This window comes from Phascolarctos cinereus, unplaced genomic scaffold (assembly GCF_003287225.1).
Source record: "Phascolarctos cinereus isolate Bilbo 61053 unplaced genomic scaffold, phaCin_HiC Scaffold_5;HRSCAF=322, whole genome shotgun sequence".
NCBI lineage: Eukaryota > Metazoa > Chordata > Mammalia > Diprotodontia > Phascolarctidae > Phascolarctos > Phascolarctos cinereus.
In genome coordinates, this window is record NW_027555958.1 from 218,518,825 (window position 1) to 218,531,453 (window position 12,629).

General features: G+C 37.7%; 1 protein-coding gene across 1 annotated transcript in view; it reads left to right on the forward strand.

Moving 5' to 3' along the window:
- Nucleotides 1-12,629, forward strand: part of LOC144457664 (fibrocystin-like) — a 179,742-nt gene that overhangs the window by 87,575 nt on the left and 79,538 nt on the right. Inside the window, exons 4-5 of the mRNA XM_078155660.1 lie at nucleotides 8,190-8,397; nucleotides 9,314-9,471. Of these exons, the coding sequence (XP_078011786.1) occupies nucleotides 8,190-8,397; nucleotides 9,314-9,471 (366 nt within the window). The remainder of the gene's footprint in view (nucleotides 1-8,189; nucleotides 8,398-9,313; nucleotides 9,472-12,629) is intronic.

Below are 12,629 nucleotides of genomic sequence, written 5' to 3' on the forward strand. Positions count from 1 at the left end.
AATTTCTTCGATAAAATCTCATGTGGTTCTATACCGTCATTGAAGAGGATGACCTGTCTCATAAAGCAGATTGTAGTCCACGAAGTCCTGCCCAGATTGTGAGACTTGAAATCCAAATATTCTATTAAGTTTCCCACATAGTGTCTATCCACTGAGCTGGAGCTTTCTCACTTTCTTGAAATCCATTATCAACCAGTTATCCTTTGCTCTTGTCCTGTGAACAACCAAAATTTTTGTCATACATTTCTTTGTTGATACCCTTTGGTCCATATCTTCATTGTTTCCTGTTTGTTATATATTGAAGCCCAATGTATGTTTTTCCATTTCTCCCTGAGTAATTTGTAATTCTTTGAAAAGCAAAGAGTTTATAATTCTTTGACTATAATTCCAGGACCAGCAGCCCAATAACAACACCGATGAAATATTGTTATATATAAAAAATAATTTTGTTTTAGGAAGAAGTTTGGGATCATTAAAGTATATTTGCAATAAAGTGTTATGCAAGATTACTTGAATGTTATAACAACAGAAATAACTGTGTTCAGGATCCCCAGGTAGGTATACACTTGTAAAAGTTATTCATCATAGTCATATGGGAGATAACTCCAGGTTGAAGAGGAATTACTATAGATGGTGAGGTCCTTCACATGTGATTGTGTTAAGCAATGGAATACTACAGATCCTCCTGGAAGAGACCTGAAATCACTTAAAAGAGTTTGGTCCAACTATCTCCACATGAAAACAACCAAGCGGATGAAGAATGTCTATTGTTAGTTGCTAGGTGGCACAGTGGATAGAGCTCTTAACTTGAGTCAGAAAGACCTGACTTCAGATCTGACCTCAGATATTTACTAACTGTGTGACCCAGGGCAAGTCATTTCTGTCAGCTTCCGTTTTCTCATCTTAAATAATTAAATGAGAGGACATTTGTAAAGTGGCACATAGTAGATTCTATATAAGTGCTGTGATTATTAATATTACCTATCAAATGGGAGGGTGTAACTGAAAGGATTATATACTGTGCAGATTCAATTTAGGTTCAGATCTCAAGATATAATGACACGTTCTCAGGATAAACAACAAATAATCACATTTATTTTACAATGATTAATAATGATTAAAAACTACACAAGCAATAAAGATAAAAGTAACATTCAATGCAATAAGTAATAATCAACATAAAGGAAAGTAGGAATAAGAAAAGAAAGGATACACACTCACTGACCAGGTGAGATCAAATACCCTCAGAACCAGGGAGACTGGAGATGGCCCAGTGGGTTTGGTCAGGGAGACAACAGGGAGCATCCAACCCCGGGACACAATGGAAACCTTGGAGTCCCTGTTTCTGCATCAAAGTACTCCAAAATCTCCCTTTCAAATGACCCTTTTTATATCTATGTAAACCAGGGAAAGGCAATCTTGATATTTTGTTTTGTGTACATATCCTTGGTGAGCTCAAGTCCAGACATGCACACATCTCTAACAAAAATTAGGGCTTGATCAGAGCCCTAAATACCTGTTTGTTGCACAGGTCTCCAAGGAGTGATCAATTCCTTGGACAGTTACCCACCTTTCTCAAGAAAAATGTTCCTTGAGATAGATTGCTTTCTCAGGTAACATAGCTTGTTGGTTATTTAATGTTTCACCTCCACGGTCAGCTCTGGCCATTCATGGTAACTCCCATCTATCTTTATGTCAGATCATGAGGCAGTTACACTGTTAGGTCATGAGATGGTTATATAGGGGACTGGGGAGGATCTATCCTCCTCAGTTTCCCTTACAGAGGGGCAGCTGGGTGGCACAGTGAATACGAGACCTGAAGTCAGGAAGACTCATCTTCCTGAATTCAAATCTGGCCTCAGACACTTATTGGCTAGTCACTTAACTCTGTTTGCCTAAGTTCCTCAGCTATTAAATTAACTGGAGAAAAAAAAATGTCAAATCCCTCTAGTATCTTTGCCAAGGAAACCGAAATGGGGTCATGAAGAGTCAAACACAACTGAAAAATGACCCAACAACATAAAACAACAATATAAAATGGGAATAATAATAACACTTACTTCCCAAGGATATTATGAGGATTAAATGAGAATACTGATAAAGCCCTTTATTAGGTTAAGAAGTACAATTAGAGACTTTGTTCTCAAAGAGCTTTCATATAAGTAGGAGAGACAAGACATGTATACATGTGAAACAACTATAGAAGGATTGTGTTAGATTCTGCAGTTCAGACAACAAGTAAAATAGGAGTGCATAAATAGAAAAGCTCATTGTGCCCTGGAGTGGCTAGTGAAGATTGGATGAGAGAATAGAAAAAGGACTGAACTCTGGAGGTTGGATAAGAAGTTAGAACTTTTGAGTTTGGAAAGGAGAGGGCTAGCATATGGAGGTAGCAGGGACATTATAAGCAATAACAGAGGTGAGAATAAGAATGCTATAAAAGAAGATGTAAAAAGAAAGAGGCTGGCCTTATGGGAGCAAAATATACATATTGGAGAGTACACAAAAGTATTGATTTGGAGGTTGGCATATGGGCCTAGAAAACCAGGCAAATATGATATGAAATGGTAAAATATGAATGATGTGGCAAATTTTGAATATCAGTCAGACAAATTTGAACTTGAAGCAAGGAGCCATTTTAAGTTATTGAGCAAAGGTATTTTCTGATAGAAGCTGTGTTTTGAGAAGATTAGCCTGGGCAGCATTATGTAGAATGGATTGCAAGAGTAACAGAAAGTAAACAGCGACATCTCTTTTTATGAGGTCTTCAGAGACCTAACTAGAGAAGTGATAGTGGGAATGGAAGGGAAGGTGTGAATCTAGGAGACATTTTGAAGAAAGGAATGTTGGAACATATTAGAGAAGATGAAAGAGGAAAATTACAGAACTGACTCTAGGGTTTCTAGGTTGGGAGAGGGTAAGAAATAACTAATTGGGAGGGGAGTTTAGTCTGTGCACAAAGATCATGAGTTCATTTTTCAATAGGTTGTATTTGAGGTGAAAGTGAGATAGTTAGGTAGAGATATCCAGTAAAGTACAAACATAGAATTGGAGCCAAGAAGAAGTCAGTACTGGAGATAGAGATTTCAGAGTAATTTGCTTATATGTGATAGTGGATGAGATCAGTGAGATAATTATATTTTTTCCTAGAAGCTCTAGTCAACTTGGAAAGGGAAGAGATTGAAATTAATAGCTAAAATGAAGTTAAAGGATAATTTGTGATTTTCAGTGGTCTCTGCCACCTGTCCATTTGAAGAGATACTGAAGAGTACACTATGTGGCTTTAGTTGAATATAACATACTCCACAATTTAGTTCTGTGGCTTTAGCACAATGCTAGGTGAGCATGAAGAATAAATTTGTATTTCTAGATTCACTGAACAGTTCAGCACATTAGAAAATTTCAGGGTCTGGGGAGAGTGGTAATAGTGATGGAGAGCTTATAGCTCTCTTGAATTAAAAAAAATGTCTAAAGTTGAGCAGATATTTAAAGGTGGAATGTCCATATATGCATATACAATGCAAAATATTTTTTCCACTATGCCCAAAAGTTAAAAAAATCTACAAAAATAGAACTAAAATTATTTTTATTTAGATGATTTATGAGTTAATTTGCACCTGCCCTGAAATTAGGAAACTTGTAGTGTTAAAAAATATTAAATTATTGCTCAAGTCAACTTCAGAAGCCATACCAATAATCCATGCAATGAAATCCAGAGACCTTTTAAGCATAGGGCATCCATTATGGTCCAGCCACCCTTCTTCTCCCTCCCCACCCAGAAGTAAATGAAAAAGAAAGTTAAAAATAATTTGAAAATGATTTATTGTGGGCAACCTCTGTACTTAGCGATTTGAGTATTATTACTTTTTTTAATGCACAAGGGAGGACAGTAACTTGCTGTGGGCAAAAGGTAAATTATGATCTATTGCAAAGGAGGACGGAAAAGCACCATGAAGAGAATGGTTTGGGAATGAACGTATGCTTTATATGGCGTTACTTCCAATATCACTCATTTCTAGGAAACTTCTTGTGAAGAGCAGAGATAAAATATGAAATGGATCAATTTTTGTGAGTCATTGAGAAAAATATGGAATTCAGTATAGGAAACAAGGTGGACCAATGTGGGAATTCAGGCAGCTGAGAGTCAGAAGTTTCTTGAATTTCAGATTATCTAATACACTGTTGGGTGGTCCTATTTTGTGACTGGTTGCTTTAGTAAACTGAGACCTGGAGCCATTAAGAAGGAGTCACGCTGATGAGCTACTCTCCTTGTGTGTTAAGGTATGTACATTGTAAGTGTATTTAGTTCATTGTAAATCAATCATGCAAATGACCCCTTCTCATCAGTAATAGATTACAGCAATCTTCTGAGACAAGGATAAATTTACTACCTATGGAATAGAAAATGCTATGTGTAATCTAATCTGACCATTGAAGTCAAGAAATATATTTTGGGGATGGAATTATTTTGTTTGGCTGTGTGGATTAAATTAGGACAAGGGTAGAACAAAAATCTCACTGGTCTGGGGAACTTGCAGGCAAAGAAACTCCCTTTACCAATGCCGGGTGGGACTTTCTCCACCATTTATAGTCTTAGTTGCCTAGGGCACCGAAAGTTTATACCTTTTTGCCCAGGTTCACCCAGCCAGTATATTTCAGAGGTATGATGAACTCAAGCCTTCTTGCCTTCAAAACTGGCTGTTTAGCCACTGTCATGATGACTAAATTAATCAAATAATTATAAATACCTCCTCTTCAACAAATCACATTTATCGAGCATTTATGTTCAGCAGCATGTTAAGTTTTGAACAGGCTAATGAATGAATGGATGGATGGATAGATGAATAAATGAATTAATGAAAAAAAACACTTATTAAATGCTTACTGTGTGGGAGACATGGGGCTAAATACTGATGATACAAACATTTTATGACAGATGGCTCCAGAGGAGAGAGTGAGGCTAGTGACTTTGTACAGCCCTCCCTCACTTAAATCCAATTCACTTGAAAGTTATGGCATCACTTTCCTGATGTCATGATTCTCTTTGAGAATGATGGACAAACTACCTGTGAGTACTACTAGCTGCCCCACTGGCCAGTCCCCATTGAGCAACTCCTTCCTTCCCTTCTTCCTTCCTTCCTTCCTCCCTCCCTCCCTCCGTCCCTCCCTCCCTCCCTTCCTTCCTTTCTTCCCCTTCCCTCCTTTCCCTCTGGCAACATAGACTATCATACCTTTACCTGCAGGTGCTTTTCCCAAAGGAATATAAATTTGATTGCTGAAACTTTGCAAGATATCTTGGGGTTTACAAGCTACATTTTTTCTTAAGAACCACGCCTTAAACCCATATCACTCTAGCTCTCATTGACTGGCCAACAATAGGTCCCAGTCCAAGTCTCACTTGGTCATTGTTTGGCCATTGATGGCTCCAAGAGAGTGTAAATAGTAATTGTTTCTCTTTTGGCCAGAAACCCTGAGGGCCTCCCCCTCCCAGACTGATTTTTTTTTGAACTAAGTAAAAGAGGCCATTCTTTGCCTCATTTTCTTACCTAGGCTTAATCACTGAATGGGCTTTGCTTCAGTCAAACAGACCTGGGAAAGACCTTAACTTAAAAAGGGCAAGGCCTCCCACTACATCCAGGGCCATCTCCATTCATCCTGATCTATATCTTGCCACTGGACCCAGGAGGCTCTGGAGGAGAGTAAGGTTGGTGTCTTTGCTTAGCCCTCCCACTCTTAAATCCAAGTCACTTGCAAGTCATGGCATTACCTTCCTGATGTCATGGATCCTCTTCAAGAAAGAAGGACAAACAATAACAACAACAACAGCAACAACAGGTATTGCTTCCAAGAAGCTTTATATTCTAATATTGGAGACAAATATAACACATATAAAGAGTGATGCCCAGGGAAGGCAAACTTGGTTTGTGGAGTTATAGGGGAGGTGAGTTGCTATATAGGTCAGTCAATTGACATACCCTTTGCAGAAATAATGTTAGATTTATTTGTTTGCTGTGTCCAGAGCTAGAGGGGAGTAATGCTGGGGATACAAGCTTGAGAGAGTGGGAAGAGAAGCATTGTGTAGTCTAGGGCTGGCTAAATATGGTGAGTTAGATGAGTTTGCACTCCCTCCCTCAATGAATTCAGATCAGACCCAGGATGAGAATTCCAAAGGTGAATCCACTAACTTCTGCAGGGACTTAGGACATGTTTCAGAATATCCAGTGTGCTTTTTGAGAAGGTCATAAGTGGAGGCAGTACTAGGGCTTTGTAAAACATATCATCCGTGGACCTGTGAGTGGCAAATTTATAGGGGGGTTGGCAGATAAGACATTCACCAACAGAACAAGATACTCCATAACTGATAAGTTGTGTGAAATAGACATAAATTGCTATATAAATTCAGAGAGGGAAGTCAGGAAGAGAGAGAACAAGAGCAACTCTGCGAGGTAGGTGGAAGATGAACTCACCATCCTGTATCCTTCCTGTTTGCATTTGTACAAGCCTTCCTCTGTGCCTGGAATACTTTCCTTCCTTATCTCTCTCTCTCTCTCTCTCTCTCTCTCTCTCTCTCTCTCTCTCTCTCTCTCTCTCTCTCTCTCTCTCTCTCTCTCTCTCATAATCCTTTGATTTCCTTCAAGGCCCATTTCAGGTTCCATGTGTTTGGTGAAGTTCCTGATGAGTGAAACAACTCAAGGTAAGGAAGGAAAGTAGGCAGGATTGATCCTGATGTGTATTTGCTTCAGTGAAGAGGGTGCTTTCACTGAAAATTAATTTGGACAATGGTAATTGGACAATTGGTATGGTAACCAATTACAGAGTATACGAAAAACCAGGCAGAAGAGTTTCTGCATTGTGGGTACAACCTTGACATACTTTAATATGAATTTACATGCTCCAAAGTCTTAGGAGTAGGGAGGGTTGAAATGAAATTTTAAGGTTGGCATAAACCTTAGAAACATTTTTGTCCAGTCTTTATGCATCATAAGATCTAGAGTTTTGAGAGATCTTGGAGACCCTCTAATGCAATCTTACCATTTTTCATATGAGAAAAAAGAAAGCTCAGAGCGACCGAGAAATTTGAGGCCAAAGTCAGTGTGATATAGTGAAAAGGGAAGTGACTCTGGAATCAGAGCACATGAATTCAAATCCCACCTCTGATAGTTACTGCCTGTTTAATTTTGGACAAGCCACTTCATCTCCATAGGCCTCCGTTTCCCCATCTACCAATTAGGGAATTTGGCCTTCATCATCTCTGAAGTCCCTTCTGGTTCTAGATCTACAATCCTCTGATGCCAAGTCCAGTTTTCTTTTGAATGAGCTAATGCAAACTTCAAAGGGAAAGTGCTTTTCAAATCTTAAAGTGCTAGAAAAATGTGAGCTACTATTATTTTTATTAATATTCCCACTACGTTATCTTTTCTCTTCTATGCCACTGTTGTTACTCAGTCATTTCAGACTCTCTGTGACCGTATTTGAGGTTTTTCGGGCAATGATGCTGGGGTGGTTTGCCATTTCCTCCTCCAGCTCATTTTACAGAAGAGGAAACTGAGGCAAACATGGTTAGATGACTTGCCCAAGTCACATAGCTAGTAAGTGTCTGAGGTTGGATTTAAATGCAGGAAGGTGAATCTTCCTGACTTACAGGCCAGCTCTCTATCCACTGCACCACCTAGTTGCCCAGCTCATTTTATAGATGAGGAAACTAAGGGAAACAGGGTTAAGTAACTTGCTCAGGGTCACACAGCTAGTAAGTGTCTGAGGCTAGATTTGAACTCAGGAAAATGGATCTTCCTGACTTCAGGCCTGGCACTCTATCCACTGAGCCACCTAGCTGCCACAAGAACCAGCCAAAGCCATTGCTGATGGCACTTACTTTATTACTTCATATTACCCGTACCTTTCCATTTCTGTCTTTATTTTTTCCATTTTCCCCCTCCATCTCTATTTATGATTAAGAATAACTGCATGTGGTTTTACTTTGGCTTATTTTTTATGAGGAAACTAAATAGCGACTGTGTCATTTTTTTCAAATGTATCCAGCTATTATGACTTAAATATCAGAAGACAAAGGCATTGGTAAATAAATACTAGTATGGTTAAAGTATTTTTAATCTCATTTAAAGAAAACACTTTGTATTAACCATTTTATGAAAAGGTTCTTATTGGTTTTATTACCTGAACTGCTTTAGGCCTAATGCCAGAGGTGAGCTTCACATATCTACGGACTGCAGCTCAAGCCAACGATACCATGTTAGCCTTAGAGGACCCTGTGGACTGGCATCCTGGGGAAGAAGTTGTCATTAGTGGAGTCACCCTGGAAGGTTCCCAAGGGCAAGAAGAGGTTGCCATCATAGACAGTGTGTTTGGTGCAGAACTCTATCTTAAGTCACCTTTGAGGTAATATGTTTGGCTTGATATAGGACTTGGCTTAAAACTTAAGTTGGTCTGATGTAGATGAAAGATGGAGAAGTCACAGATATATTGGGAGGAGGTCTTGTCTTTCATTAATTTAATTCTATTCTAGTTAAATCCTTCTTTGATAAAAATGATTTAACCATGAAACACTCCATGATAGCAGTGGTAGTTGTGGTGATGATGATGGTGATAATGACAATGATGATGGTAATAATGGTGATAATACTTTTAAAAATAGACACAGCATGATATAGTGAATAGAAAGCAGCCTTGGACTCAAGAAGACCTGTTTCAAATTCCATGTTCAAGATATACAGGCCATGTGGTTAAGGGTAAATCATCAGTGTCTCTAGTAATGATCAATTAGTTACAGAATAGGGTGCAACTATTCTCTATTGGCAAAGGGAGTTTCCTAACTGAGTTTTCTGATCCAATGAAATCATAGGTTTTTTTTAAACTGAAATTTACATAATATCTTAAAATTTGTGAAATGTTTTACTCATCTCATCTAAGTCTTGCAAAATCGGGTAAGGTAAATATTCTAGTATTTTAAAAATACCCTCATTTTGCAGATGACAAAACTAAGGCAAAAATAAGTAACATGTTGGAGGTAAGATTTGAACCCAGTACTTTCTGGTTCTATGTCCAACATTTTATCCACTATGCTAGGATGAATCTCTAGATGAACATCTTTCTTGACTGAGTTACTATTGTGTATGATAGCAAACTCTAAATTTTAGTTGTCCTATTAATAATTTATAAAGTACAGGTCCTATTCATGATATACTACCCCAAAGCAGTATAAGTTAGATACAAAGGGGAGAAAATACAGTCTTTGACATCAATAACAATAACCTTTGCAGTTTGATATATTCTGCTGTGCTTCTTTTTGTTTCAGATATTCTCATGGCTTTCTAGAACATAATATAGCTGGGCATCACCTTGCTTTAAGGGCTACAGTGGCTCTACTCAGCAGGAACATTGTCATCCAAGGAAATCTCACCAGTGAGAGGATGGCACACCTTGATCTGTGTACTGAAGCCAAGTTTCCAGAAGGTAAGGGAGTCTTCTGGTAACAAGTAATATGGAGCGGAAAAATAGTGCCAACATTGTAATGATATTATGGAATCACTAGGTTTGAAGTTCTTCTAAGTAGGGATAACGTTGAAGCACGTCTATTCTTTAAATTGCATTAATTCTTTCCCTAGATAATATATAACCTTTAAATATTAAAGTCTGGAAATTGAAGTTCCTTCCATTTTCTTTATTCAGATACGTGATTTGATATTACTGGAAGCTGCCTTGGGTAAACTCTAACCCTTTTGTTATATCATTCCTGGTTCCCTAGAATGTTACAACATGGGACTCAGATTCATTTCAGCTATTAAATTCTCTTACATTGAATATGTAGAAATCCCATATGCATTTCTTATATTTTATGAATGTTTTGTCTAAAAAATTGGTAGGATAAAAGTGAGAATGGAATTGTGAGACAGGAGATTACTTATCCCAAGACAAATAAGGAAATAGTAAGAGAAAGCCTAACTGTCTAGTGAATTCAATCCGCCATGCCCAGATGAACAATATGTTAGGGTCCTAAAAAATTTGGCAAATGGCATGGCTGAACCACTGTCAGTGATTTTTCTTGCCAGTGATCTTTGTTAACGAAAAAGGTGAGGAGCCATAGGACTAGAGAAGGGAACACTGATCTTTAATTTTTTTTGGGGGGGAAGAAAGTAAGCCTCACAACTATAGACCAGTGAGGATCCATGGAAAATGTTTAGAGCATAATTAATACAAAAGGGATAATTATAAACATCTAGAAAAGGAAGTAATGATCACACAAAAAAATAGCTTGGCTTCATCAGGAACAACTCATGCCAGACAACCACATTTCTATTTTTGATTGGGTTGTTAGACTGGTAGATAAAGGAAAGGCTCTAGCTATAGTTTACCCAGAGTGACTTCAGTAAAGCATTTGAAAATGTTCTTGATGCCACTTTTATGTAAATGTTGGAGACACATGGGTTAAATGATAAATAGTAGGGTTAGGTGGTTTCAGAGCTGGTTGAATAACTGCATAGTAAGTGACTTGATGCCAACTTGGAAGTAGGAGTGACCTAGTGATCTGTGCTTAGGCCTGGGCTATTTAATGTTTTTGCTACTGGCTTGGTTAAAAGTGTCCATGGCATGCTGGTCACATTTCCAGATGAAACAAAAGGGATAGTTAGAATAATAGAGTGAGAATCCAAATAGATTTCAATAGATTTGAATATTGGGTCTAAGATAATAAAATAAAATTTAATTGGGACAAATGTGAAGTATTACACTTGGGTTAAAAAAGACAACCTCACACATACAAGATGAAAGTGTTAAGGCAGGAGAAAAGATTTTTCAAAAAATCGGGAAACAAAGCCAAACCAAACTTTTAAATCATTAGAACAAGGCAAGAGTGAAATGTTCCCCATCACTTGAAGTCTTCAATGAAAGGCTGGATGACCATCGTTGGGAAGAGTACAGGGTAGACTTTTATTTTGGTACAGATTAGACTAGATGATCCTTGAGATTTCTTCAAAAATTGATAATCTCTGGTTTTGTGAACATGACTTAAGTAGATGGCAGGGTCACTGGTCTTGAACCATATTGATGCCCTTGCTAAGCCCACAGATTGTTAATAGTTTTGTGTGTCATGGATCACTTGGGCAGTGTTTCAGGCTTTGGATCCCTTCTCAGAAAAAAATGTTGTTTTACAAAAAATATGTAAGGAAGGAAATGCTTGTTTTGTTCTGTTAATTAAAAATAAAATAAATGGGCAGATGAGAATAATTTGTTCCAATGGTCCTGAAGGTGAAGGTGAAGCAGATCTGTGCAGTACGTAGAGCTTGATCAGTCATTGAAGATGCTAAGGTCATCCATTGCACCTTGGCCATCACCAATTGTCCTGACTTTTGTCTTACCACTGGACTTTGACTCTGGAAGAGAGAGTAAGGCTGAAATAACTGAGGCTGACATGTAACTCTGCTTCACTTAAATCCAATTCATGTGCGAGTCAAGATATCATCCTGTGGTATCTTTGGTCCTCTTCGAAAATAAAGGAAAAACAACAACTACCTGGAAAAGGTTGAGAACTAATGGATTATGTAGTTATTGAGGTTAAGACCCTGTTTGATCTATGAGTATGACCAATTTCACAAGGGGAAGCACTAGCTCTGGTTATTTTTAATCATATTTCAGGGTTTCGACCCTAATCTTAAAAAAAAGTTTTCAAATCTAAATTATTTTTAACTTTAATTTTACAAAGCACTATGTGTCCTTCAGAACTACTGTGCATGAGCATGAGGAACAGCAAGATAAAACGGTGACAAGGTGTCTCTGCTAAAAAATATTAGGGAGCACCAATGTGAGAAATAAAAATTATAGCAAAAAGCATTAAAGTACAAAATATTTTATCAATATTTTATTGCTAGCCACTGGATTATCTATCCCGTATATATGTGTGAATGACATTACTTTAGTAAGCTACACATAGTAGATATCTGAAATATGTTTGTTAGATTGGATTAAGATGGATTATTCCAAGGTCATGAAATGATAAATTCAGAACTCTAAGGAACCTTAGTGATCATATTGTCCAAATCCCCTCATTTTTTTTTATAGATGAGGATACTGAGACCCAGAGAGGAGACATGACTTACCTAAGGTCACAAAGAAGGTAGCAGAGTCCTTTTTCTAAATCAAGTCCTGAGAAAGTATAACAGGAATGAGTTTTTAGATGATCCATTTTTTGGGTAATAATTGTAATTTATTATTAGCATGTGTAATTTGGATGATAAATATTTCAAATTTGAGGTCATGTCTCCCTACCTACAATCCTGGGCCACAAATCCAATGAAAGTGCCAATGATCTTGAGAATCCTCATAATGAACTCAATTCTCTCTTCCAGGTGGGAGATGCTAGCCACAGGTACTTCCAGGAATTGACCAATCAACAAGCACTCATTTTGTGCCAGTCGCTATGCTAGATTTTAAGAAATATAATGACAATGGAGAAATAGAACCTGCCCTCAAGGAGATTACATTCTATCAGCATGACCCCTTGTATACATATTGGCATATGTAAAATAGATACCAAGTCATATTCAAGGGCATGAAATTTCCCTTTGGGATACTGTTCGTCTCTAAATACTATTGTTCCTATAACACAAAAAACAGTC